This window comes from Xiphophorus hellerii, chromosome 20, assembly GCF_003331165.1.
Source record: "Xiphophorus hellerii strain 12219 chromosome 20, Xiphophorus_hellerii-4.1, whole genome shotgun sequence".
Lineage (NCBI taxonomy): Eukaryota > Metazoa > Chordata > Actinopteri > Cyprinodontiformes > Poeciliidae > Xiphophorus > Xiphophorus hellerii.
In genome coordinates, this window is record NC_045691.1 from 6,797,090 (window position 1) to 6,824,686 (window position 27,597).

A 27,597-nucleotide genomic window follows, 5' to 3' on the forward strand; every position below is an offset into this window, starting at 1 on the left:
AAAAAAACACGTTATTTTTAAAACATGTTTATGGTACTAGTAAAAGAAAAAAATATTTTCCAGACTTTTGCATTTGTTAATAATTGTTTAGGGAATTTAGACAAAAAAATATGAGTTTGTTGGAAAATGTGTTTTTATTCAAAAATTTGTTGTATTTTTAACATCATCTGGGGTCAGTTTGTTTCTTTTTTTCTTTCGGATGGATTAGAATAAGAACAGAAGTGTAATTCACATGCTAATATCAGCATATTAACATTTACCCATGGTTATTAGTTTTTTATCAGTCTTCATTCTCTGCAAGAAGGCAACTACATTGTTCTCAAAATATTGACCTGTTCCTTTAAGACTCCCAACGATATAGATTTCAGTTCTGCAGAGTGACTATGTTGTGTTCACATTTTTAAGTATATTTTTTTATTTTTGACTTATTGATTTGTTTTCTTTCAAGACAGTTATATACTTTTTTCTTTCTCCATCTTTAGCCTGTCCTGTCTTACCAGGCATCTACCACTGTGAGGCACTATGAGGAGGCTGCTTTGCTAGCATGGGATGCAAGATGGACAAATAACATATATATATAAATATATATAAGTGAAAGACAAAAACAGCAACATGCAGCAAACAACCTGTATTTTTTTACTCATTTGTACAGTACTCATAGTAAGACCACATATGGATTGGTCACAAATCTATCACTGATGTCTGAACTCAAAGCGGACTGAGAACTGAAACCTCCTTACACAATATTGCAGTAACTATAATTAACTAAAACAAATCCCACCTGATCCCCTACCCTGCCAAACTCCAGCACCCAACAGCTGCACGCCTACAAACAGTTTTTAACAAACAGAAAGGAGAAAAAAAAAAAAGCTACATTTTGGATTTCCTGCTGTATCTAACTGTGACTGGCTGGGAAGATGTGTAGATGATGGTGCAGGTTTGTTGAGATGAGTCTGGCCTTGTACTGCCCAGTGCCTGTCAGCATTAATGGTAGCGCTGAGAGCCTGCAAATCTTCTTCATTTAAAAAGCAAAACTAAAAGCACTGTGTTTAAAACAAAAAAACAGCACTATCCCTTTTAAAACTTTGTCTTCTTACAGTGCAAGTGTAGTATTAGTGCATTTTGTGATACTTTTTTAAAGATGGGAGGTAATTGAAAACAGATTATAAGTATCTCGACAGAGGTAACATCATAAAGAGAAGACAATGAAAAAGAAGAAAATAACTAAAAGTAAGCATATTTAGGATGTTGGCAGTAGTCCAAAGCTTTACTTATTTTTGTAATCTACAATCAAAGATCAGTTCATTGAAGAAATAGTTTAGGACTTTTGAAATGATGATATGATAAAAAGAAAAAAAGACAATATCTTACCTGCAGTAAAAAAGTCTTTTGGTGTCTTCATTCAGACAAACAAAAAATGGTCATGTCCTGAAGGCTGACGTTAAAAAGTAATATGAGAGGGGTAAATACCAAAATGGACTTTTCTTTCCCAAAACATCAAACTGAAAAATGTTGTTGTTTTATGTACTTCTCTGATATCACTTTTCTGCTTGACAGTTATCTAGATTGAAACTGATGAGTATTTACATAGAGAATTGGGTCAAAGGAGGTGTGCCATCAATGGCCTTCCTGTATGAAGCACATGCATCCATTTATAATCTGTACTTGCTTCACCCTTGACAATGTGCGGTGGGTTGGGATGGTATTGGTGCTGACCTCCTGCAGTCTTTGGGTGAGAGGCCTGGTGCTCCTTGCATGTGCTACATTTCTGGTCTTATAATGTAGGTTGGACAAGCAAATCCCTCTTCTTTAGTGCTAAGTTTGCACTTTTCTGGCACAATGTAATGACGCTGTTCGCTCTCCCCAACTTTTAGCTCTCAGACAAAAATAGAGGCTCTTCTCTAACATTTTTTTATTGTTACTTCAAGACCAGAACCAAAAAAATCTAATGAATTCATTCTGAACTTAATGAAGTTATCCTTAAATTTCGGTTCATGCATTCTGACGTGTTTGCATAACTTACTGAATTTTGTTTTAAGCTTTGACTTCAAGACCAGGTTTTGTTTAGTCTAAAGCTATCCACAGATTTGAAATCAAGCATATTACTCTTTGGAAGTTCTGGGCAGAAACACTTTACAGGTTCTGCTCTCTGTACATTTTTAGTAAAAATCATTACGTAAATAATCCTCAATTTCTATGTAAATAATTTTCAAGTGCTGTGTCAATGGTTGAAAGGTTTATAAAATAGTGTTCTCACATAAATTAACTTATTTTTAGAAAAACAATGCAGATCAAAAATTATTTTTACAAACTTTTGCTCTATATGAGACCATTACTATGACTATTTCCATGGTCCATTTTAATTGCTGTTACATTCAGGAAGTTAATTGTTGTTGCACCTCCTCATATGTCTATTTAGAGAGTAAAAAATCAAAAGTTTCTATTTATATAATCTCCAAACACAAGCATTTATTTTGTTTAAAAGTTCTTAAAAAGACTTTGCACAAATTGCTGTGACATATTAGAGATTGTTTTTTTTAAGATGGTAGAAGTCCACTTAGTGTTTTTAGCTGTAACTTTCAGCCTCCAGGACTAACCAAGATGTTTGCTGTTAACAACTTTCTAACATAACCTCACTTTAAAAATCCTGAGCTGTCTCTTTAACACTAATATATTTATGAGCCTCCGGCAAAGATTGATGCACATTTCCCTTCATGGTAAGCTTATTATACATGATTACACGTAGCTTTCTATTTAACTCCGTTTCCGAATTTGGTACAGTACAAGTAAAGTATGTCACTTCACGTAATTGAGAGTGTTCCGTTTTTTCCGTCTAGTTAATGCAAATAGTATGTAAAGCTGGAAACAACACGTGGTTATTTTTTAAACCAAGTATTTTCCTCCTGCACTGTGATTGAAAAAAGAAAAAAAGAGATGCTGATTGTGACGATGAGACATGACTGGGTGCCCCCTCCTGTGCACTGCCAACCATGTGTGCTGTTTGCTTTGTTTCTGTCTGTCCTTGTGGACGTTTGGACTGCTACATCGCTGGCCGCTGTCCTTGTTTCTGTGTGCCGCAGGAGGATTGAGAGAGTTCTTCTCCAAAGACAGTGTGTCTGGAGACTGTATAGATGTAGCTGCTGTCTGTGCGGCACTGTGGTTGTGTCATTGCCACTTTGTTCTGACTTTTATCTGTTAGCTTCCACTGATGATGCATGTTTGGCAGTGTCTTTGTGTTTTGTCCCCTCTGATGCATTTGGCCTGAGCAGTCTCTGTATGTACTGTACTGTAGCAGCGTCTCGTCTCCGCTCTTTCATCTGCCATATGTCTTTTATGTTCCCACTCTCTGTTTACATGCTAATTCATCACCCATCCCTCCGTTTCCAGCCTTCTCACCATTTTTGTCACTCGTCCCCTCCATTTTGTGTGTCTCCAGGACAACCTGCTCTCGTATGGCTGCACACTATAAAAGAAAAAAAAAAAAAAAAAGCATTACACTTTAATGAAGAGCAGCTATTTAAAGCGAGAATTGGTAGCATGATGTGGCTGTGCATGTACCTGTCCTCTTTTTAACATTCGTATTCTCCCTGTGTAGCTCGCTCCAACGTTCAAGTTTCCGGACACCAAGCTGTGAGTTGAAGGGGAGCAGCCGATGCGAGTGTGTTTGCGTGTGTTGAATTAGTGCACAAAGCAGTGGGAAAATGGTTAAAAGAGAGAGAGAGGGAGAAGGGGCCAACCAGCGTTACTCTGACATTTAGATCTCACTCTAGATCTCACCTCCTGCTCCTCCACTGCCCCCGAGATGAATTCCCAACTCACAGTCAAAAGGTAACTTGTGGCCCCACATCACTGGCTGAACAGGATCTGTATATCACTCCTGTCTTGAGAAAGGTCAAGTCTACTTGCCTGGCCTCCGTGTCACTTACGGATTTTGTCATGTAGGTACTGTTATGTATAGAGCACTGTAGACCGTTAGTAACATAGACCATTAATGAGAATTTCTGTTGATTCAGGTCTACTGAAGATAGCAAGAGCGCGGTTTGAAAAAGGGTAACAAAAAAGAAAAAATAAACTGTACCAGCATACAATGCTTTGCCCATATTTGTGGTCAGGGTACGGTTTGTTGTTGAAAATGTGATACTGTTTCAAATTTCAAAGCAATATTATATTCATGATATTAAATAATACAAAGACTAAACAAACCCTCCTAAGTCTGTTGTCAGCATTGATTTTCTTTACATGGCTGAGCAGTTAAAAACAGACACACTACACCAGCTGTTTGAAATCAAAAGTGACATTACAAGATGGTAATTATTGTACAATTGTGCTTTCATTGTTTCCCCCACTGAACAAGATTAGTGGGTGGTGCGACTTCTAATCTAAACAAACGATTAGCCCCGTTTGTGCCTCTCTTGTACTTTATTATTTTCAAGTTGCAGAGCTGAAGCTCTCACTGATCTTTGGGAAGAAAAAAAATTAAGAAAGAAAAGAAAAAACAAAGATTAGTACTGCTGTGTCAGTGTTGTTGGTGTTCAGAGAACCATCTAAGTACGAACATCCATCCATCCATCCATCCATCTTCTTCCGCTTATCCGAGGTCGGGTCGCGGGGGTAGCAGCTTCAGAAGGGAGGCCCAGACTTCCCTCTCCCCAGCCACTTCTTCTAGCTCCTCCGGGGGAATCCCGAGGCGTTCCCAGGCCAGCCGAGAGACATAGTCCCTCCAGCGTGTCCTGGGTCTTCCCCGGGGCCTCCTCCCGGTGGGACGTGCCCGGAACACCTCACCAGGGAGGCGTCTAGGAGGCATCCTGACCAGATGCCCGAGCCACCTCAACTGGCTCCTCTCGATGTGAAGGAGCAGCGGCTCTACTCTGAGTCCCTCCCGGATGACTGAGCTTCTCACCCTATCTCTAAGGGAGAGCCCAGCCACCCTACGGAGAAAACCCATTTCGGCCGCTTGTATCCGCGATCTCGTTCTTTCGGTCATGACCCAAAGCTCATGACCATAGATGAGGGTGGGAACGTAGATCGACCGGTAAATCGAGAGCTTCGCTTTTTGGCTCAGCTCTCTCTTCACCACGACGGACCGGTACAGCGCCCGCTTGACAGCAGACGCTGCGCCAATCCGCCTGTCGATCTCCCGCTCCCTTCTTCCCCCATTCGTGAACAAGATCCCGAGATACTTAAACTCCTCCACTTGGGGCAGGACACCCCCCCTGACCCGGAGAAGGCACTCTACCCTTTTCCGGCTCAAGACCATGGCCTCGGATTTGGAGGCACTGATCCTCATCCCGGCCGCGTCACACTCGGCTGCGAACCGCTCCAGCGAGAGCTGCAGATCACGATCTGATGAAGCCAAAAGGACCACATCGTCTGCAAAAAGCAGAGATGAGATCCTAAGGCCACCAAATCGGATCCCCTCAACACCTTGGCTGCGCCTAGAAATTCTGTCCATGAAAGTGATGAACAGAATCGGTGACAAAGGGCAGCCCTGGCGGAGTCCAACTCTCACCGGAAACGAGCCCGACTTACTGCCGGCAATGCGGACCAGACTCTGACACCGGTCATACAGGGACCTGACAGCCCGTATCAAAGGGCCCGGTACCCCATACTCCCGGAGAACCCCCCACAGGGCTCCCCGAGGGACACGGTCGAACGCCTTCTCCAGGTCCACAAAACACATGTAGACTGGTTGGGCGAACTCCCATGCACCCTCCAGGACCCTGCCGAGGGTGTAGAGCTGGTCCAGCGTTCCACGACCAGGACGAAAACCACACTGCTCTTCCTGAATCCGAGGTTCGACTATCCGACGGACCCTCCTCTCCAGGACCCCTGAATAGACCTTGCCAGGGAGGCTTAAGAGTGTGACCCCTCTATAATTGGAGCACACCCTCCGGTCCCCCTTTTTGAACAGGGGGACCACCACCCCAGTCTGCCAATCCAGGGGAACTGCCCCCGATGTCCATGCGACATTGCAGAGTCGCGTCAACCAACACAACCCTACAACATCCAGAGCCTTAAGGAACTCCGGGCGGATCTCATCCACCCCCGGGGCCCTGCCACCGAGGAGCTTTTTAACCACCTCGGCGACCTCGTCCCCAGAGATTGGAGAGCCCAACCCAGAGTCCCCAGGCTCCGCTTCCTCAGTGGAAGGCATGTTGGTGGGATTGAGGAGGTCTTCGAAGTACTCTGCCCACCGGCCCACAACGTCCCGAGTAGAGGTCAGCAGCACACCATCCCCACTATAAACAGTGTTGGTGCTGCACCGCTTCCCCCCCCTGAGACGCCGGATGGTGGACCAGAATCGCCTCGAAGCCGTACGGAAGTCTTTCTCCATGGCCTCTCCAAACTCCTCCCACGCCCGGGTTTTTGCCTCAGCAACCGCCCGAGCCGCATGCCGCTTCGCCCGCCGGTACCCATCAGCTGCTTCCGGAGTCCCACAGGCCAAAAAGGCCCGATAGGACTCCTTCTTCAGCCTGACGGCATCCCTCACCGAAGGTGTCCACCAGCGGGTTCGAGGGTTGCCGCCGCGACAGGCACCGACAACCTTGCGGCCACAGCTCCGATCGGCCGCCTCGACAATGGAGGCACGGAACACGGTCCACTCAGACTCCATGTCCCCCACCTCCCCCGGGACGTGTTCGAAGTTTTGCCGGAGATGGGAGTTAAAGCTCCGTCTCACAGGGGATTCCGCCAGACGTTCCCAGCAGACCCTCACAACACGTTTGGGCCTGCCAGGTCTGACCGGCTTTCGCCCCCACCACCGGAGCCAACTCACCACCAGGTAGTGGTCAGTGGACAGCTCCGCACCTCTCTTCACCCGAGTGTCCAAGACATACGGCCGCAGATCCGATGAAACGATGACAAAGTCGATCATCGAACTGCGGCCTAGGGTGTCCTGGTGCCAAGTGCACATATGGACACCCTTATGCTTGAACATGGTGTTCGTTATGGACAATCCATGGCGAGCACAGAAGTCCAGCAACAGAACACCGCTCGAGTTCAGGTCGGGCGGGCCGTTCCTCCCAACCACGCCCCTCCAGGTCTCACTGTCATTGCCCACGTGAGCGTTGAAGTCCCCCAGCAGAACAAGGGAGTCCCCAGGAGGAGCACTCTCCAGTACCCCCTCTAAGGACTCCAAAAAGGGTGGGTAATCTGAACTGTCGTTCGGCCCGTAAGCACAAACGACAGTCAGAACCCGTCCCCCCACCCGTAGGCGGAGGGATGCTACCTTATCGTGGTGGAGGGGTTTGAGTGTCCCAATGATCCTAGGAGCTATGCTGTCTGGGGCTTCATGCCCCTGGTAGGGTCACCCAAGGCAGACAGGTCCTAGGTGAGGGACCAGACAAAGAGCAGCCCAAAGACCCCAATGATGAAGGAAAACTTTGGACTTGGTGTTCCCTCGCCCGGACGCGATACGAACAAAAAATTAAATGTCAAGTGACTGATGTTAATCGGGAATGACTTGAATTACAACACTTCACATTCTGCAACATATTTTTAAACACAGATTTACCTTGTATTTTTATGTGCTGTACTAAACATGTAAAAACAAATATATAACCTCTGTAACAATGTCAGTAAAGTTTTAGCAAAAGAAACAAGTCAAAAATCTTTGTGGCACAGGATCCTGGAAATCCCCCAAAACAACAAGATTAATTGTTAACAGACCTGACATGTTTGAGGCTTTCTGAACATTTAGCTTGCAGCTAATGCACAGCTCTGTAACTTCCCATCCACCTCACAGCAGAAAATTCACTCAGTTAAAGGAGCATCCCCACTGTTTTCTCACATTGTGCTTCGTTGATGTAAACTGATTAAAAAACAAACAAAAAATCTAATTTTATTATTAGACTGTGAAAAATTGCTCGACAGGATGAAAATTTAACAAAAGAGTAAATTAAAGATATAGCCAAAATAATTATACTCAGATGTTTTGAAACTTGCTTAAATACCTTAGCCTTGAGTCATGAGGTTACGTACTCTGTCACATTTAGCTTTAAGTTGTTTAGATTTTTTAAAAGTTCATATTGATTTATCTTTATTATAGAGGAAGCCAATTATACAACACTCACTTCCTATGTACTGTTCCTAAGTACAAATGATTATGAATCGGAATAAATAAATTAATCTGCATTACTATTTTCTTCAACATTTTGAATGCACTTATCATCAAAGAACAATAAATTTGCTAACCACAAGAAGGGACATCTATTCTACTGCAGGTGTTTTATCATCTGGAGGTTTCTTTTGGATCATGGTGGAACCACTTTACTAATATTAAACATAAAAACCTCTCCAAATAATTTTACTTACTGAAGCTGACAAAGCCTCCATTCAGTGTACAGAGGAAGAACAAAACAAAAATGTTGCAGGAACTTGACACAAAAAACATAAAATAGAATAGAAAGTAAAGAAAAATATAATTCAATTAAATTTTGATAAGTTGATTAGTCCTCTTGACAGTTCTGTCTGAAATTACAAATCCATCTCATTGAAAGAAGTTTAAGGGCATGAGCCATCACAAGGAACCATGATCAACCAATCAGAAGCAAAGCTGTGAAAAGTTATATTAGCTGATCACAAAGGAATTCCACTATTTTTATAAAACACCTCATTTTGATATGGATATCTTTAATTTCCAAAAATCTTAGTAATTTATCACTGTGGACTTAATAATGAACTGAGGTTGGTTTCCTATTCACATTGTTGTTTTATAAAAAGGATCTTGGATCCTTTCTTAAGGATCCAAGATCCAAAACCGTCTTCACAGGTTAAAATACCATTTTGGTACGTAATCAAGTTCTGCAGAGATGATTGTCTCGTCTAAATGATTCCCTGCAGACCACAAGCCCCCGAGGTTCAATTTCATAATGAAACCCAAAAATGCGACTAAACTAATACAAACTAAAGCTACTTTAGACCAAATCTTTATTATTAAATTAAACTTAGATATATATTTATCAATTTCAAAACTCTCATTAAAAGTAGAAATATAATTGCTTCACTGTAGCAGATTAAGGAATATAAGTGTAAGTTCATTTTCTTAAGTGAAAAGATGTAATGAGTACTTTACACATTTTCACATTAATTGTTGATCATGGCTCTCGATCTGGAAGGTTGTGTTGTAAGTAAGCAGTAGACCAAGAAAAGAAACAAAATATAAACAAATTTTATTATTTATTTTATTACTACAAAGAAACCCCAAAATGAAAGCAGCACACATTATTATGAAGTCCCTCTGTAAGATGCTTATTTTACTCAGTTCATTATTTTTAAATATAGTTTTTCTCTAAGAGTATTTGTTTGAGATTCATGTATTTTTATTTATCTGTTCTGTAATTTGAGCTGTTTGAATGGCTGTGATATATATGAAAAAGGGGGAAAAAAAACATTTTATTTCCCAATAAAATCCTGTTTATTTACACAATTCCCTTATAACAGTATATATATCTGGTTTATAATCAAAGGTGCAAAAGAAGAATAAAAAGAAATAAAAGAAAAGTGCGCAATGTCTTTGGTAATTCATACATAAACATTCATCAACATCAAACAAGGTAAAGCATTGAATAACATATTTACAATATTTTAGCATATATTTTTGTCTTTCCATTTTGATCTCTTGCCATTTATTTCTGCTACATATTCTTGTTTTATGAACACAAATTTGTTAGAATTCAGTAATTGCCTTATGCTTTCACTCACACTCTTTAACATTTGAGAAAATATTCAGTTTCTGTACACTCTAAATATAACTAAAGAAGTTCAGCAACACAAAAATTTCCAGATTTTCATCTCAAGCTCACCCAACACTCATAATTAAAAAGCAAAGTTGTAACAAAATGCTAGCTTATGATCATGTCACTGGGTTTTTTGGTTCTGCCCCATCTCAGCGCGAGTCCTCTCCAGTTTCTCTCTCTCCTGACGGCAGCAGCAGCTTCTTGAGGATGGGTGCGTAGAAGGGACCGAAGACAGTTCCGATTGAAGTGGACAATTTGCCCAAAGGCCGTCCCCAACTCTGCGAGCTCGGAACTCACCAGCCGGAGGGGAAAATGCAGCTCTGGACGCCTTTTAGCCGAGCCGCCTGGCAGCATGGCCAGGAGGAAGCCCTGAACTCTTTCTCCTGTTTTGGAAAGAGAGAAAGATGGAGGAAAGTCAGAACTGTGCAGAGGCTTTCATCAAAGTTTGAAAGCATGTAAACACTGAAAAAGAAACATAAAAAATGCTCACTATTTTCCCCCATTAGCTAAGAAAGAAAATGGTTAGTTTCAAGTCATGCTTCTCTTATGGGGGAAAATTGTGCATCCCTAAACACTAGCTTTTAACAAACATTAATAATATATTCCATTTAAAAGCTTGTTAAGATGCCAAAGATTTACAGAGCAAGTATAAGATCAAACGACATTAAACTTGGGTCAAAAGTTCTACAACTGAAAAAAATGTGTTTTTCAAACCACATTTATATGTGGTAGTTTAAATTAAATTGTAAATACATATGTTGTATAAATAAGTAAATTTGTCTCTACTCTCTTACACACATCAATATTTTATTAGATGAGTAAAGAAAAATCAAATGTAGAAAAATAAATACAAAAATTAAATTAACATACCTTAAAAGCATACAAAAATATTTGAATTTCTATTAATGTTACGAATTTATTTTATCTAATTTTTTTCAAATTCAGTGGGCGGGTTTAACACCACGATAGACAAGGCCATTGGTCTGCCTGTTAAGTCAACCAATCAGATTTTCTAAATGGCTTATCTATTTGAAAAGCCTATTTAGAAAATCTGAATTATTTTATGATAGACTGTAGCACAGGAAAAATTAAATACTTAAAATTGTTTTGAAGATATGGTGACTTAAAATTCAAATTTCTGACATATTAAAAGATTTCCTCTTTTTCTTTTTTTTTATTATTTAAATATATAAATATTTGCTTTATACATTTTTCAGAGGACTGTGGCACTGATGGACTTTCTTATTAGACAAGGTAACATGCACAGATGCAAAGTTATATATGGCGTGAATACACATCCGCTGAAAGCCGGGCTCTTTGGGGGATGGGGAAGGAGAAAAATTACTACTGGAAGAGATTCTGGTGTTTTATAATAATAATAAAAAGTATGTAGGTGGCAAAGTTCTGAGCAAACTGAAACTGTCTTAGGAACTTTAAAGGAAGGGAGTTAAAGAGATTTTGAAAGGAGCTGATTAAAATCTCAGTTTTATTGCTGCTTACATCGAGAAAGTTGGAGGAGAAACAACATGACGTTTTGTACAAAAACAGGGATTTGAGGTTTGAAGATCTGAGTGTCATTTGAATAGTAAAGTAGATTGATATAAAATTTTCAGGAAGATATTTTAAATAAGAAAGGAGATAAACAGGAAAGGACTGAAGACAGAACCTTGGGGAACACCGGTAGGGGCATTGATTTAATAGTGCTTACCTTTAGCCAGGGAGCTCAAATTTAAACAAATTGAGATCTGTGGCAGTCATACAAACAGAAAATAATCTATTTATGGGAGATAGCATGAAAGTCTGCAGTAAATAAGGATGAACGTGATTAATATTCCAGCCCAGTAGTTTCTGTGCAAGGCATTTTTTTCTTTTCTGTAGCTTGAAATTGATCCATTTTCCCATTAAGGTATCTGCATTTTCTGCATCACACTTTAATTAAAGAGAACAACCAGAATAAACCAGTAAGTGCCTGGAAAATAACTACTCTTGGAATCCTGCCTGACCTATAAGTGTGCGGACGGGGTTGTTAATCTTCCACAGGTCAGATATTTGTCCTCTCAGCAGATCCTGGCTCTCCTGAGGAAACTCTCCTCCCCCCTGGGTGCTCAGAGCTTCTTTCACCTGCTGCAGCACCGCCTCCCCCAGCTCCAACAGGGCCCTCTTCAGGTCAGCTTCCCTGGAGAAACAGAAACCAGTATTAAAATGTGTAACAGCTCAAATCTATTAGGCTTATAGAAAATCATTCTTTTAAGCAGATTGCTAATTTAGGGGGTAGACATTTTGATTAATTAAAAGCCTGTTGCGATACATTAATAAATAGTAGGATTATAAAGTTGTTGCACTACTGCCATCCAATAATAATGGCAAGGCTATTCTTAAACAGAAAGAATGAGGTTAGCTGGATCTGTCCTGACAACCTAGTTGCCTCCTGTCACCTCCATTGGTGTCCATCTCATACAATACCTGTTCTCCATGACAGCCAGTACATGCATCACCCAGTCCGTCTCTTACCTGGTGTGACTGCCCTCCAGCAGGGCAGTGATCGTCTGCTTGAGTTTACCTACAAACCCTTGCAGGGAGAAAGTGACGCCCCGACAGTGAGTGGCGGTCAGGAGCAACACGGAGGCCTCCAGGACCAACATCTGGAGCTGCTGGCTCAGAGCGTCCAGGCGGGACCGGTCCATCAGCATGCTCTGCAAAACACGGTCACCTCGTTGCCGTGAGTGACTTCAAGCTCTAAACTGAATTCAAACTAAGTATGTGGAGTAGACTCGATGTTGATCAGCGAGTTTGTAACTTCATCCGACATTGCTGTGTTGATGCGTGTAATAAAAGGGTTCGGAGCTGCTGTTCTACAAGAGCTCCAATGTCCTGTCACATGCTTTAACATGCCGCAGGGTGAGGAAGAGTGCACGGAGCAGCTGAATATTCCCCCCACAATCAATAAAATATCACATAGTGTAATGAAAGGTGCAGCGAGATGTAATTTTCTGAGTTGCCGCTGACCTCGGGATATTTCTGGTCATGCGGGTCCCAGTGGAGCAGATGCATGTAGGCGCGGTTGAGAATAGCAGTGGCGCTGGGGAGAGCTCGACTGTCAGGACCGGGAGAGTCACACTGAGCTGGGAGCGCCGCCGCCTCCTCGGACGCTGCCGCCACAAGCCAAGCAGCTGTGTTGTCTAGAGAAGCTGAGGCAAGAAAAGGGACATGCTTAAATAAAACACACAATTAAACTGTACTGCAAATATCGCGGAGGATCTCCTGAGTTTTTGGATTATACAGGTTCAGATTAGTTCATGCTTTCAAGAGGTTCTACAATGTTCACAGCAAAACATTTCTAGTATGAGACATCTTGATATTTTTCTCAGATGAGCTTTTCACAGCACAAGAATAGGGCTGCAATTAACCATTATTTTACCTATCAATTATTTTCACAATTAATCAATAAAATGGATTTTAGAAATTGGCACATTCACATGCAGATTTTTCATTTTACCACTTGAATCTTTCTTATGCAATACTAGAAATAAGCAAAAGGCAAATAAAAGAAAAATTAACGATTAATGTATTGATGTTTTTTTTATGTGTGATGTAATGCTCTAATCATTAATGGTGTATTTTTATTAGCGGTAAGCAAAAAAATAATTAACGGGAAAAAAAGGCTTTAAAATATAATTGTGTGTGTGTAAATAGTCTATAAGATAAGTTTTACATAGTGAACACAGTTACTGAAATAAATAAACTTTTCAATAAAATGATAATTTTTTTATTATGTCTGCAGATGGCAACAGTATTGTTTCTACCAGTTACTCTCTGCTCTTTTTTCCCATGCAGTTGTTTCTGCCATTTTCAGAGCTTACAGATGGGAAGTTGTGCTCTATGAAAAAGGAACACGAAGCTGTGCCCATACACATATGGGCACAGCCACATACACATATATATATATTTTTTTTATTTTTTACAAAACTTACTTGTGTTCTGAAGAGGCAGTAAAACAATAGAAGTGGAAGCTGTTTTATTCATCAGTAGCTTTAGTTTTACTTTAAATATCTGTGTGACTGCTAGCTCAGTTTCTCACACAGGGCATTAGTAGATAAAAAGTGGAGGATGGGGATTAAGTGCGACAGAGGTCAGAATCTGTTTAATTGAATACCGAGACATTAAATTACCGTAAATGTTTCTCTCACAAAGTCACCTATGCCATCTACATATATCTCTGTCACTGCTTAATTAAAACAGAGGAGTGAAACAAAGATAGATTTCCCCCCCTTCACCTGGCTGCTTGTCCAGGATCTGCTGAAATTTGGCTCTCTCATACTGCACAGCCTGCTGCAGTAGATGAGGCCTCAGGCTCTGGATACTGAAGTTAACCATGTCGCTCTTCATCAGTCCCAAGACGTGGAAGATACCCCTGAAGGAAAAGGTTACTTACTTTTGCTTATTTATTGACAGTCCCATGGAAAAGGGTTTCTTATCTATAGAAGCTTTTCACATTTTGCCACTTTAAAAGCACAACCTCAGTGGATTTTATTGAGATTTTATGCAGCAGACCAACAGCAACTAGTGTATAATTGGAAAGTGGAAGGAGAGGGCACACAGTATTCAACCTTATTCAGGAATAAAAATCTGAAAAGTGTGCATTTGCATTCAGCCCCTTATACTATGATTCACCTACAGTAAATAAAACCCATTACCTTCAAGTCACCTAATTATAAACACATCTTATCTGTGTGTAAGATGAGCTCAGTATAACTTCAATGGAAGGCTTTTTGTTGTAACAAAATGTGATATGTGTTTAAGACTGTGATGATTGGACTGACATATTTTTTAATCTTTTTGTTGTATTTTATGGCATTTTTCACATAAATGTGACAGATCACGTTGCTTACCGAAGGAGCTCCACGGGCTCTTTGAGGTCTCGCAGTGTCCTGACCTCGGGGTCACGCACAGGAGCGCATAAAGATGCCATCATATTTATGACAAATCCTGCCAGCCTGTGGAGGTCCAGCGCTCCATGTTGGACCTGCTGCTGGATCAACTCCATATCCAGAACTTCATCCAGCCGAGACCTCAACCTGACGTGACCAGGCAGCAGCAGCGACCCAAGCATCTGAAAGGAAACAGAAGATAATTAAATAACAAAATAATGTTAAAAATAATGCTTGTTTTTTAAATTCAATCTATTATGAAAGATTTAGCCTTTCTTGTTATGGAAGACAGGCTGCCATCTTAATAAAGGTTGGCTTTTCAAAAAGTGTCCTTCAAATTAAAGAAAACTTACAGTTTTGACCTCCTGCAGCAGGATAACTGCTTGGCTGTAGTTTGGGGGATCGCTGCTCAGCTGTTCCTGCAGACTGTCCCAAAACGCCCGGTGAATGATGTCTGTCACTCTGCCCTCCAGGCTAAAACAGAAGCAACTGTTTAATTTAACTCAACCGTTTTGATTTGTGAAGCAATAACTGGTTGAATGCATCTTGCCTGTCAGTGGGAGGGCTTTTTGGTTTGATGCAGAAGTCTCCATTCACCACTATCTCATGCGCAAGGCTCAGGTTGGAAACACAGTTTTCCAGCTCCATCAGACTGGATAATGAGGCAGTGGGTGGACTCCCTGATGCGCGCACACACACGTACATCCACGGATAATTAAAAGTGCCGTAGTAGTAGTAATTCAATTACTAATAGGCTCTGAAGGTGTCTGAGGACAGGAGCAGTTCTAATAAAGCTTCACATACCTGTAGGAGAGTTGAGTTTTTCCAGACTGGGAAGGTCAGCTGGGGAATCATCAAAGGGCTCTTCTCTTTGACCAGACATTTCTGCAGCAGCCAACATTTATTTTCCTCATTAACAAGACATAACTGGATATTTAGTGAAAACAGGTACTTACAGCTGCGACCAATCGAATTTAGGTATCTGTAGATTTGTGTCTTTCTCTCTCATTGTTAGTAATCAAATGGTTTTTATGTCATACATTTGAATGGATCTTAACTATAGCATATACAGTATGTTTCAATGCGGAGAAAACCTTTAAGTCAGTAATATAAAAACATATATTAAATAATATAAGAAGGGCCAATGTTGGTCAATGTAAAACTATTTTAATTGTTACTAAAACAATACTGAATCAAATAATTAATTTACCATTTTTAATATTTTATACTGTATTTTATTACATATAAAAATAAAATACTGGAGGTCAGCCAACTGAAAAATTACTCTTTAGCTTTCATTAGCACACTAAAGCTATAGTACATGGATGTTATTATAAAGATTAATTTAAGGTAGTTGTAAGCTAACTTTCTCCCCTTTTCTCTTGTGTGTCGGTGTTACATTCAGGGTCAAATTCTGTGCAAAATTCTGTAAACCTGTGAAAATTTGTTTCCCCTGTGTCGGGAGCGCGCATTGCAGCCAGGTTAGTAAAATGACCGAACTCTTATTAAATTAATACTTTGCAAATGGCTAGAGCACATTACTTAAGCAACCTCCACCGAATTAAGAAAGGTGCTGCAAAGTTAGCAAAATTCAATAGTGTCAACGTTAAAAACGATTATAGCACAAAGGTGAACATATTAACCAACTAACTTTTCATTCTGTAGTTTAATAGTTAGTAGATTCAAGTATTTCCAATTCCAGGACTACTTATAGGACGTAGCAATTTCTATCCGTTTTCTCATAGTGAATAAAGTTACTGTAATTTGACAAATTCAGATACTAAAGAGGACACTTCAAACATAAACGCATATAATTACACCGCTTTAATAATTAAGCTTTATAATAGTTCACTTACCCGGTGTTGATTTTTAAATGACTCGAGAAGTGAAACGTCAGACTGACAGTGAATGTATCAGCCGTTTAAATGACGTCTGCGTCAACGTTCAAGTTCAAACCAGGACCAAACCATTCACGTTGAAATAAACGTGGAAGTTAAAAGCACATATTTTTGCGGCCCCACTTCATTTTAACCTGTATGTACGCCTCGGTTAAAACAAAACACAACCGTTTAAATGTAAATTATTAACCTGTATTCATTTTAGTAAGAAATACTAAAGAAATGTGCAATTTTCTTTAGTTTGATCCAAATCTCAAATCAAAACAAGAGGGCGGGTCTGTCCTGTAACTTCCTGCTGCTTTTCACTCAGTTGTAATACAGCCCATCTCACCTGTTCTGTTTCTTTAAAAAAAAAACACACACACATAGTGGAAACAAAACGGAAAGCGGTCGATACTTTTGTAGAAACGCCCTTTTGTATAATACAACTACTTGTGAACCAGAAATATCATGTTTCCTGCCCCAGCTTCGAGAAAGATAGGCCGAATTAAAGAGTCCGGATGAGCCAATGTAAACAGTTACAATATAACTGTTTACATTTAGACACACGTTTCAGTCTCCGTTAAATTTCCTAATTCTAAACACGATTAATAGGGTCACATATTCGTGTGATTTAATATATACCATTTGGGAAAGTTTTATTGTTGTCTTTGACTCAAGTTTCCTGTTCGTTGTACTGTAGGTGTAAAATACCCTAAAAAGTTTATTAATTAAAAGTTATTCGATTCGAAAAGGGAAATTCATAGCGATTCATTACATACAGTGATATATTCCTTGCGTTTCTGTGCATTTAGATGATTATAACTCATTTTGGAAATCAAAAATTCTGCTACTCACAAAGGAAATTTGCATCAAACTAATGAAAAAGACTTTAAAGTTATAATTAATAAATGCGGGCTTCCTGAAAAGCACATTAATCTAATGTATTTGATCAGGATTTGCCTTTGCAGAGGTTCTACAGAAGCCCAGATTGGTTTAATGGCACCTTATCTTCATCCACTTTGGCTCGTGTGTCTCATCTTCTCTTTGACAATACTCCATAAGTCCTCTATGGGTATTTAGGTAGCTGAATCTGCTGTTCCATCAAGCACAATGACCACATGGTTATTGAATCACCTTCCAGTGCCTCTGGTGGTGTTGCCAGGTGTCCAACAGTGTGGACAACAGTCCGCCGTCCATACTTACTGAATTCCCCAACCTCCAAAAATTCCCTTCAAGACTGGTTTTCCCTGCTAACTGTGAAGGTTTTTCTACCACACTTCCTCCTCCCACTTAACTTTCCATCAATGTGTTTGCAATTACAATTGCTTCTTGTTAACAAATATGAAGTCAGCAGGTCTTTCCCATAATTTTCTTTGCTCACATTTCTCAATTTGAATTTTTTTACTTTATGGTAAATTGAATACTGCTCATTAGCATTAACCATTACCAAAATGAGAAGTAAAAAGCGCTTAAAAAATACTCCCTTTGAGTATATTGACTTATTAAATAGCTAAAATAAATCAACTTTTTAATTATTTTGACCTGCCACCAAATAGTAATCGCATTGCAACACTAATTCAAAGCCATACAAAAATTAAGCAAACCAAGACAAAAATCTTCTGCAAATTATTTATAACTGCAAAATGTGTAACAAACCGCTTTTCATAAATACAGGCATTTGACGAAGAATAATCTAGAAAAGTTCACTTTCTATCACACAAATAGTTTTTCATAAAAAAAAAATAGACAAACTGAAGGGAGTCCAACATCAATGGTATTTTATAAATTTGCATATATCAAAATATTAGCCAAAATTAAATTTCTCTTTTAAAATAAAATGATAACTTATAGAAAGAACAGTTCCAAACTTTTCTTCAAATAAGCTGCTATACATGGACAAACTTGCATTGTTTAACAATTGCGCACCACACCATATTGTGTAGAGGACAGAAAGAAAATAAGAGCTAAAAGTTGGGTTGAGTCGAGAGAGCAGCAAACCCATTTTGTTCCTTGTATAAATTAGTGTCTTTTTAAACCTGAGTCAGAAAATCAATGCAATATTTTAGTTAATTATTCTGGAAAAAGTAGATAATTTGTAAGTAGTTTAAATCTACAGAAAAAACTAGTGACTGAAAAGAAAGCGGACACAAAAGAGGCTCCTTAAATCGTTTTCTCTGCATTCAGTCGAGCTTTGCTCGTTGATAGCTGTGGGGGTCTTATTGTTAGGAAAGGCAACAAGGAGCCACGGCCGAATAAAGACGCCAATTATTGACTCAGACTCACAGTCGTCTCTTCCTTTCACTCACACCACCAAAACTGTACAAAAACATGAACAACAATATAATAAATTCAGACATCACTCGTGCTTATCACAATGCCTCAAATGAGTGCAGATCGTGCTGCAGTGTGAGCAAACCCAGACAGAGAACAACTCACTCTCGCAGCTCAGGTTTCTTTTGAAACTGGGTTTCTTTCTCAGACTTAATCTGGTGGAGCAAAATCATAATTTAGCAAATAAAGGAGAAGCTAAACGATGGTAATGTAAGGCTGATAAATGTTTTTTTGACCAACACTCTAGCTTCCTGATGGCACATTAGAAGTGCTAAGCATTTTTTTGGACAGAGAACGAGCAAAACATGACTATAATCCACAAAATCTTTCCAAAAAAAAAAAAAATAGAAGCACAGGATGACCCAGTGTGATGGATATGTGTACTTTCTTTCAGTATTCACACCTGCACAGACATGGAGAAATAACTCATGTTATTACATAAGAACTGGATCTGTTTTCTTTTTTTTTTGTTGGCGGACGGTGCAATCCAGTAGTGCTGAGAAGGCTGTGTCACAGTGCAACCAGTGCTCTGTGCTGCAAGTGCTTTGAGCTCAATTTACACACATTTTCTGCTAGGAGTCTTTCAGCATGTTAATGCGTGCAAAGATCTTGAGTGCAGGTCCCAGCTTAATGTTCATAGTGCTCATCAGGTGGTCCTCCTTCAACAGGAGCAACGCCTGTCCATCAATCTCCTGAGAGCGAAACTCGTCGGCGATCTCCTGACAACCTGTTCGGACTGGCAGACAAACGCATTAAAAACACAATTCCTGGAGGCAGGAGTTCATGAATCTTCCTGCTTTAGCACTACCAACCTGGCAGAGAACGGATGAACTCATAAACCTCTTCCACGTTCCACTTGGCAGGGTCGTTGGGTAAAAAGCGCTCGTTGAGTAAGGCAGCGTCTCTCCCGGTGCAGGCCTCTGGCTCTGAGGTCCTGTTCGGTTGCCGGTGGACGGGGACTTGGGCCGAGGCTGGAGCGGGAGCACGAGGTCCAGAGCTGGCCGCCGACAGGGGAGACGGTGGCTCTTCGTAGCTGGACATGTCTGAACATGGGCTGGACTCCTCCTGACTGGGTTGAGAGGCGTGTGGCGAGGAAATAGAGCCTCCCTGGGTCTGCTGTGGTCGTGGCGGCGACACTTTCTGAAAAGGAAAAAAAAATTCATCAAGTGATGTAGTTCACTGAGAAAACTAAACTAAGCAGGATTCAAACCTACTACACAACTGCTAAAATATTTTTGGATGGATGACTGCCTCAAAGATTTAAGTGTTGAATTCTTTGACTAGCTTGATGAGGCATATGTTCTGTCAAGTAAACATTTTAGGCAAGTTCTAAACACAGTGCTTGATATTCCCACTGAATTTCAGTAGTGATACAGTGGTTCTGGGTCCACTTAGTTCTTTATTCTCTATTTATAAGATGTGAAGTGACCAGAAAATCCCACACTGATCACCAATAAAGGTCGCTTTAGGTTATAAAGCAGTTAATGATCCATTAAGACAGAGGGACACAATCAGTTCATCCGTAAGTTTATAAAATTCAAAGGTGCAAAAAGTAAAAGGGTATAAAGCATGTTGTGAAGTAGTTCTAAAAGTTTTATGAGGGAAAAAAGCACTTATGTGTCTTTTTACCTGCTTCTTAGCTTCTATACTAGAGCGGCTGTTAGGTCTTTTACGCCAGCGATTTGTTGTTTTGCTCTTCTCTGGCCGGAAAAGTCCAACCCGTTTTGTGCAGCCCACATTGTACCTGTTCAAAAAGAAACCCCACTTAATAAATTTGCCCTAATACAAAGCTGAATAGATTCATAGTTTGCATACACAGCATAAAAGAAAAAAAAACCATTTTGTTCACTGCCTGACTAAACCTTTTCCTGTTTCAGTTTAGTTAAGATCATCACGTTTATGTCAATTTGTCAAATATCTGATTTTTTTTAAACACTCATGCACATCTGACCTTTACTACTTAGGGTAAAACTGAAGACCCTTTTTAGTCATGTTTTTATTACATTGATTCCTTTACTACATAGATTCTTTATACCCAACAATGAACTGCATGCCTCTAACACAGAATGGTGGGTTGAAGTCATGGCAACAATATATTTATGCCCTGTAAAAGCCTCGGAACATAGTCCAAAACTAGTAATCACTGTGGTTACGGGTTTGCATGTTCTGGAGTGCCACAATTCACTTACTGCTGCTTTGATTTATTTTTATTTTTCCATAATGTCAAACAAGTAAGCAGATGTACCTTAAAATACATCTACAGCTGTGCCTTGATTTAAGTTTTATCAGAGCCTTGATGCCATGACAACACCATCAGGAGATTTCTCATTTTATTTAAAGAGACAGTTTACTTATTGTACCATCACCATCAGACTTTATAGAAAATTTTCAAAATCCCATTTTTTCTCAGATGATATGTCAGACAGTGTTAATAAAAAGGTTTTGCATATTTTATGCTATACATAAATATCTGTCAAAATATTTTTAGAGTTTATACATCAATGAAGATTTAACAAATATTTAGCTAACTTACCTTTTTGCACAAACCACCGAGCAGAACCTTTTTGAACCCTTGAAAGTGTATGCAAAGTCCACCCAGCCACAGTACTCACAGGTCAGCTTGGGTTCTTCTTTTTCTGTGCGGAAATATGCAGCATAAGTAAAACTACCAATTGTCAATTAACAGATTTACACTTTAAAAATTGATGCGTGGATTCTAACATCAAAATAATACTGAACAGTATAGCGTTTGAGTTCAAATACCTAATATTTGAATTCCTTTTAAGTTTACAACAAACTGTTTACCAAAACCAACACCTGAGTAACGAGTAGACTATGTCACGATAACAAATTTTGCTGAACGATTAATTGTCTCAAAAATTATTGCGATAAACGATAATATTGTTTGAAGACCTTTTTACACTGATTTAATGGAAATTACGTAATAATGCATGCAATTTCCTGCCAAAGATAAATACACTTTATTTTCAAAAGGACACTTAACACTGGAACTGATAAACAAAATAAACAAAACAACCAAAAACAAAAATAAAATGGATTCTCAGTCTCCATTAACAAAAAATGTACTTGAATAAAAGCTAAACAACATAAAGCCAAATTGTAAATAAATACTGCATTCATCCAAAAGAGTGCAGATTATGAAGTCTGTACACTATATTAGCCCTTCAGTAATCATTAGATTTAAATAGAGAAGATGGGCACATCGACTACCTGATGCAATAGTTCACACTACACGATTTTTTGCCCTGATTTTCCCCTTACGACAATCTTAGAACGTTGGGCTTTCTAAGATTGTCACTTGCGATTTCGTAACCGATCATCCTGTAATGTGTGGTGTGTTACGGTAGATGGTCGTGGCTGCTCCGATCTAAATCCGATTCCCAGACTGGGATCGTGAACGCAACCTGTTGAATGTGACAGGTAGCCAATCAGAAAGCGCAGATTCTCCTCCGTGCTTTCTGAGGGGAATCCCAAACTAGCTGACACGTCCAACCCAAAGTCCAGCGGACATTGGAGATGATATGTGGAAACAACATTAATGATTATTCAACATTTCATGCAAAGAATATAGAAATGACAATGGGAGGAGTTGGAGGGAAATTGCTACCGCAGTTGATAAACCCGGTAACTTTTCAGCTGTTCTTCGTTAACGTGACATAATGATTTTCATTCAGTCAGGACTGACACTAACCACATGCATCGCAGGTAGATTGTAGTAAAGCATTGATTAATGCCTGGTTTTAAAATTAGTTAACTGGACTTGTAGCGATTATTTTGTGCCCATTGTTGGACACCACACGGCAGGAATGAACCCGATGGAACCGTTATACCTAGGATTTCTGTCGGTTTATGTGTGGTCTCTCAGGTCTTGAAAATGGGCCGACAACTCTAAGATCGTGTCGTGTGCGCTGGGCATTACACTAAGGAAATGAGGAAGGGAGGGTCAGTGGAGAGCACCGGAGTTGAGCCTTTTTTCGTTCAGTGTCATCAACAGAAAGAGAAAAAGGCCGGAAGAGACAATAAAGCCGATAATTAAAATGAGGTCAATAGTTTTAATTTATCGTGCTATTAATTGATTTATTGTTTGTCGCGACAGGCCTAGAGCAGACACGAAATCGGATGCAACATCCTCTGGTGAGAGGAAGTCGAATTATTCGGCATGTTGCTTCAGATTGGCTGGGAGCCACATGCAGGGTAACTGGGTTGGTGAGGAGATGCATATGCATGAAATTAGGCAGGTAGAAGAGCCTCCGTTCTATTTATGACACGGCAGTAAGCAGCAGGTGAACCGAACTGTCACCGTTGTGTGCCTGATTTCACAAATTTCACGCCTTTCTTGAAGATGTACGCAGGAAACGTGGGAACAGAGAGTGGGATAATCCACCGCTGTAACAGGATAAACCAACACAAATAAAAGTAGACAAACTGTTCAGCTTTAATCTGTTTGGTCTCACCTGGCTGGTTTATGTCCTCGGGCTCCGAGTCAGTGTTCGCTGCATTGCTGACGGGAGTTTTGTCGGGGTCTGAGGACAGCTGATGATCCAGTTTCTTTGGGCTGTCGATGAGAATTGGCAGACGCTCCACCTGGAGTCAGAATTAAAACCTTTACAAAATGGAGCAACATGAAGAAGGGCATTTTTCAGGAATGAAACAGAAACAGAGATCAGTAAAACCTGGTGACTGCTGAGTATTTAACAACGGTACCACTATGCTTAGTCAACCACAAAACTCATCTGACCTACACTTCAAGCAGAAGCTATGGAGTACTGTCAAGAGAAAATTGAGACACAATTGACTTCCTCACAGATTGCTTCTATGCCACACTGTATTATGAAGTTGCCATTGCAAAATGAGTCATGATTAATCAAATTCAATTCAAAAATATTTCATTTATCCAAAAGGAAAATTAAATGTTAACAGAAAGAGTTACTTTGGAAGTTGATGCCGCAGGCAGGAAGGGTCTCCAGTAGCAGCCTGTGTTCCACTGGATCTGAAGAAGTGTTTGACTGAAGACTGTTGCTGTATAACAGCTTCATGATGGCCATGACATGCCAACAGCTCAGTTTTCAGGTATTCCACAGTGGCATGTTGTGGATGATGCCATTCCTTGTTAGTAAGCACTGTTAATCCATGTCATTTGCTGTTGCCTCTTTAAATTTGTCTCTGTATTGCTGCCCAGCTCTTTTAACCTATACAGTCAGAGTTTGGGATATGATCTTTGCTCATCATAATCCATGGAGGAGATTTTTTGAACTTCCATCTTTGGTTCTGCTATGCATCCATAAAGTCTCCTGTTCATAGTTCAGGTTTAGAGCTTCTGAGATGCTAATTAGCTGGTTCCAGTTGTAAAAACAATGCCTTCTTCCCACAGTTATGCATCATAGCAACTGTCCAACGATTAAAAAATAAGGGCAGAAATATACCTGCACAGCGGCAAAACAAAACTAAGATAGAACTATAGTAGATGCAGCCACTATGTGCAATTCAGTATATGCGATCAATAAAGTACTGGCTGATAGTGTATATTATGTATTGCAGATTGTTTGCAATTGGCTGATATATCTGTATTAAAACCACTTTTTCCTATCAGTTTGATTCAAGTTTCTTATTTTCTGATTAACTGAATTCTGGGTTTGATAACCTAAAATGAACATACATAAATTCATGAAAAATAACACTAAAAAGCATATATTCAAGCTTCAGATTTTTAATCGAAGTACTAAAATAAAATAACTTTTCAATTATATTATAACTTATTAAAATCTACCTTTTGTCTTATCAACAACATTAAAGCTGAGCGTGCAGTGACTTTCATCCTGATGCTCAAAGCAGCATAGCAGTTTATTTCTATCACTGTACAAGCTGAGAGTTTCAATATTTTAACATTTTTGTTTTAATAAACTAATCCAGAAAAAACGGCATTTTAGCATAAGTGGGTCAAAAATGTATTGACAGAGGCATTTACACTCACTGTCCAGAAGGAGGCAGACAATGTAAACATTGTCCAATAGAATTTATACTTTTTAAATTAATTTAAAAAATGTTCACTATGCAATAACATTACAGATATATTTGACAATTCTAAAGACAATGCATAAACTTTAAAGTACAGTTTAGGGACGATTTTTAAAATCTTAGTAGGAAGTAAACGGTGCAGGCTGTTAAGCTTGTACACCTCATTCCATCTGTATTCTGCCACCAACACAGGCCCTCATCTCCCTTTAATTAAAGACTGATTCAAGACGCCACTGTGAGCTGTCACTACAAGCACCAACAGAGGGTTTGTGTTCGCCTGCTGACAGTTCCCTGCAGGCATGTACACTGGAGAGCGTGCCGGCTCTTGGTTGTTTACCATGTTTCTCTGCCAGTAAATCTGAGGTCGGGGGCACTTACACACACAGGGAACGGCTCGGCTCCCTCCTGGATGACGAAGCCTTCGATGACATGCGTGAGAACCTGGGGCTTGACTATGGCCTGCGGTGGTTTGTTCTCTCCATTTTGTGGAGTGCTGCCCGTCACAGTGGGCGCCTCGCTCTCATTTCCAGAGGTCATGGCCGGAGGTGGGGTCCCAGGTGTTGTAATTGGCCTCTTGGCTGAGCCCCCTCCTGACCGGGAAAAGGACACATATCACGTTTTAGGTGAAATAGCAAAGAAATGTTTATGTTTTAAATTATATTAGAGACTTGGGAATAAAAAAAAATGTCAAAAGCAGCAGATGGATTGTTTCAGAAATATTAAAAAGCACCAGAGCACATATAAGTGGGTTTGGTATGATACCACTGGAACACATTTGATGTCATCTAGGAATGAAAGTGTTTTTTTTTTTTAAAAAAGACCAGATTATATATTAATTATATATCAGCATTAAATCAATTATTGAGCATAAGTACTAAATATATTCCCTAGAAGACTTGCATTGTAATATTTCTCAAAAGTTTAAGTTTTCTCCTTTAATAAAGATCACGGATGTTTATAAGTTTTCATTAGGCAATTTAATAAAATTCCTGATATTGCTTGGATAAATATGATCGAAAACATATTTCGATCATGTATGATCGAAATATCATATGATCGATATATTTCATATATCGAAATATAAGCTTACAGAGGTAAACCCTTCAGATTTTTTTAAACCGCAGGACAATCTGATATTAATGTAAATGACGTCACCTTGTTGTTATTGACGTTGCAAACAAGCATCACCGTTGCATTGTGTATTAGCATGATCGTCAGATCCACCTGCTGGCTCATTAAAACATCGGTTCCGGCGGTCAAAAGTTAACTTTTACCATGTTTAACAATTAAATTAACAATGAGCACGCAGCTATCTCCATCCAACCATTTGAGTCGTGCTGATAAAAGCTGTTCATCGGATAAAAAAAGCCACAAAAGCGAAAGTAAACATCAAGATCCCGTCACCCTACAGTCACTCGCGCTGAATGAGAGTTTTCTTACCGCTCAACTTCCGCGCTGTTCAGACGGAAAACACGTGCCGTTTTGTGTTTTGTTGTTCTAATGATCCGACTGAGAGCAACACACGGGGCAGCTGCACAGACCGAGAGCGACTTAAAGCTGCAGCGGCGCTTCTTGCACACCCCGCTAATGAAAAGTCTGAAAGCAGGACCCGCCTCCGCCGTTTCCTCCCACAGCGCCTCCAGTTCAAGCTGCAGAGATCAACACTTTTCCACCGGGAAGCACCCAGCAAACAGCCTTCACTTCCAGACTAAACAACTGAAAATATTTTTTCGACTCCAAGACTCCAGGTGAGCAGGGCCGTAAACAGGGCTTAAAAGTTCATGAGCCCCCTGCCTCAAACTCCCCACCCCACTAAATAACACCATTGTCTTCACTTCTTGAGAGGAGTGAAGAATGCATTTCCCTAATGAAAAATGTCACTACTTGAGTGCTGAATCACTGACAAATCCAAGCAATTTTAAATATATTTAATAATGAACTCTAAATATGCTTTAGATCAAGCTTCAGTAACTTCACTCATTAAAAATGAATGAAGTTACCTAAATAAAATGATGACCAAAAGTCAACAACAAAAAAGAAACTAGAACAAACAAAGGTACTCCAACATGCTGCCACAATGAACAGCAATTTTACAAAGAATATATTCTATTAAATATTGACTGATATAATACAGAAAGATAGAATTCTTGAAACATTTTATCTCAGCAAACCAATACTTGACTGCACAATATTGGCAAACTGGATTGTCAATAATACTGCAATACTGCTTCGAACACTGTTTCACCATCTTTGCATCATCTTTGTCAAGTATGAACATCTAGCTGGTATGAGGCTCCCTCCAACTGGGTGAATAACTTTGCATGCAAAGTGTGCATTCATGACATCTGAAAAAAAACAAACAAATATTGCACTCCAAACAATATTTTGTAATAAGTTTAACTGGATGATATATTGCTCAACTCTTCATTAGTTAAAAACACTTCTGTGCTATGCTTTCTATTTTAAGCATTGCTTGGCATTGGTACACACACAAGGGTGATAGCAAAGAACCCAAGGAGAAAAATGACTAAAAGTCAGTCTTAAAAGGTTGTACAATCATAAAAGTTGATTTCCAAAATTAAAAGAAGCATTTTGGGATCTATGAATGGAAGTAAAAGTGAGGTTAATGTCGGATTCTACAGTAGAACAACGTGGGCTGTTAAACTGCATCTTAATAAAAGTACA

General features: G+C 39.7%; 3 protein-coding genes across 9 annotated transcripts in view; 1 reads left to right on the plus strand and 2 right to left on the minus strand.

The window, feature by feature from the left end:
* Window positions 1-4,557, plus strand: part of anks1ab (ankyrin repeat and sterile alpha motif domain containing 1Ab) — a 53,718-nt gene extending 49,161 nt beyond the window's left edge. For 5 of the 7 annotated variants that reach the window (XR_004337048.1, XR_004337049.1, XM_032548992.1 and 2 more), the window contains one exon: window positions 483-4,557. Coding sequence is in view for 5 of the 7 variants with exons in the window: in XM_032548992.1 (XP_032404883.1) it covers window positions 483-516 (34 nt within the window). In the remaining 2 variants the exon portion in view is untranslated. The remainder of the gene's footprint in view (window positions 1-482) is intronic. The other 2 variants (XM_032548993.1, XM_032548991.1) reach the window with 1 other exon arrangement.
* A 4,596-nt stretch (window positions 4,558-9,153) lies between these two features.
* Window positions 9,154-16,650, minus strand: LOC116710142 (T-complex protein 11-like protein 1). Its single transcript, XM_032548995.1, is given in 11 exon segments — window positions 9,154-9,970; window positions 9,972-10,120; window positions 11,741-11,913; window positions 12,249-12,430; window positions 12,744-12,925; window positions 14,012-14,148; window positions 14,627-14,847; window positions 15,019-15,139; window positions 15,216-15,345; window positions 15,470-15,550; window positions 16,522-16,650. Coding segments are annotated over 10 exon segments (1,458 nt in total). The 5' UTR covers window positions 15,549-15,550; window positions 16,522-16,650; the 3' UTR covers window positions 9,154-9,886.
* Window positions 16,651-18,160: 1,510 nt separating this feature from the next.
* LOC116710652 (polyhomeotic-like protein 2) overlaps window positions 18,161-27,597 on the minus strand; it is a 36,109-nt gene continuing 26,672 nt past the window's right edge. Inside the window, 6 exon segments of the mRNA XM_075074315.1 lie at window positions 18,161-19,603; window positions 19,689-20,016; window positions 20,506-20,620; window positions 21,410-21,512; window positions 23,352-23,481; window positions 25,291-25,502. Of these exon segments, the coding sequence (XP_074930416.1) occupies window positions 19,449-19,603; window positions 19,689-20,016; window positions 20,506-20,620; window positions 21,410-21,512; window positions 23,352-23,481; window positions 25,291-25,502 (1,043 nt within the window). The 3' untranslated portion in view covers window positions 18,161-19,448.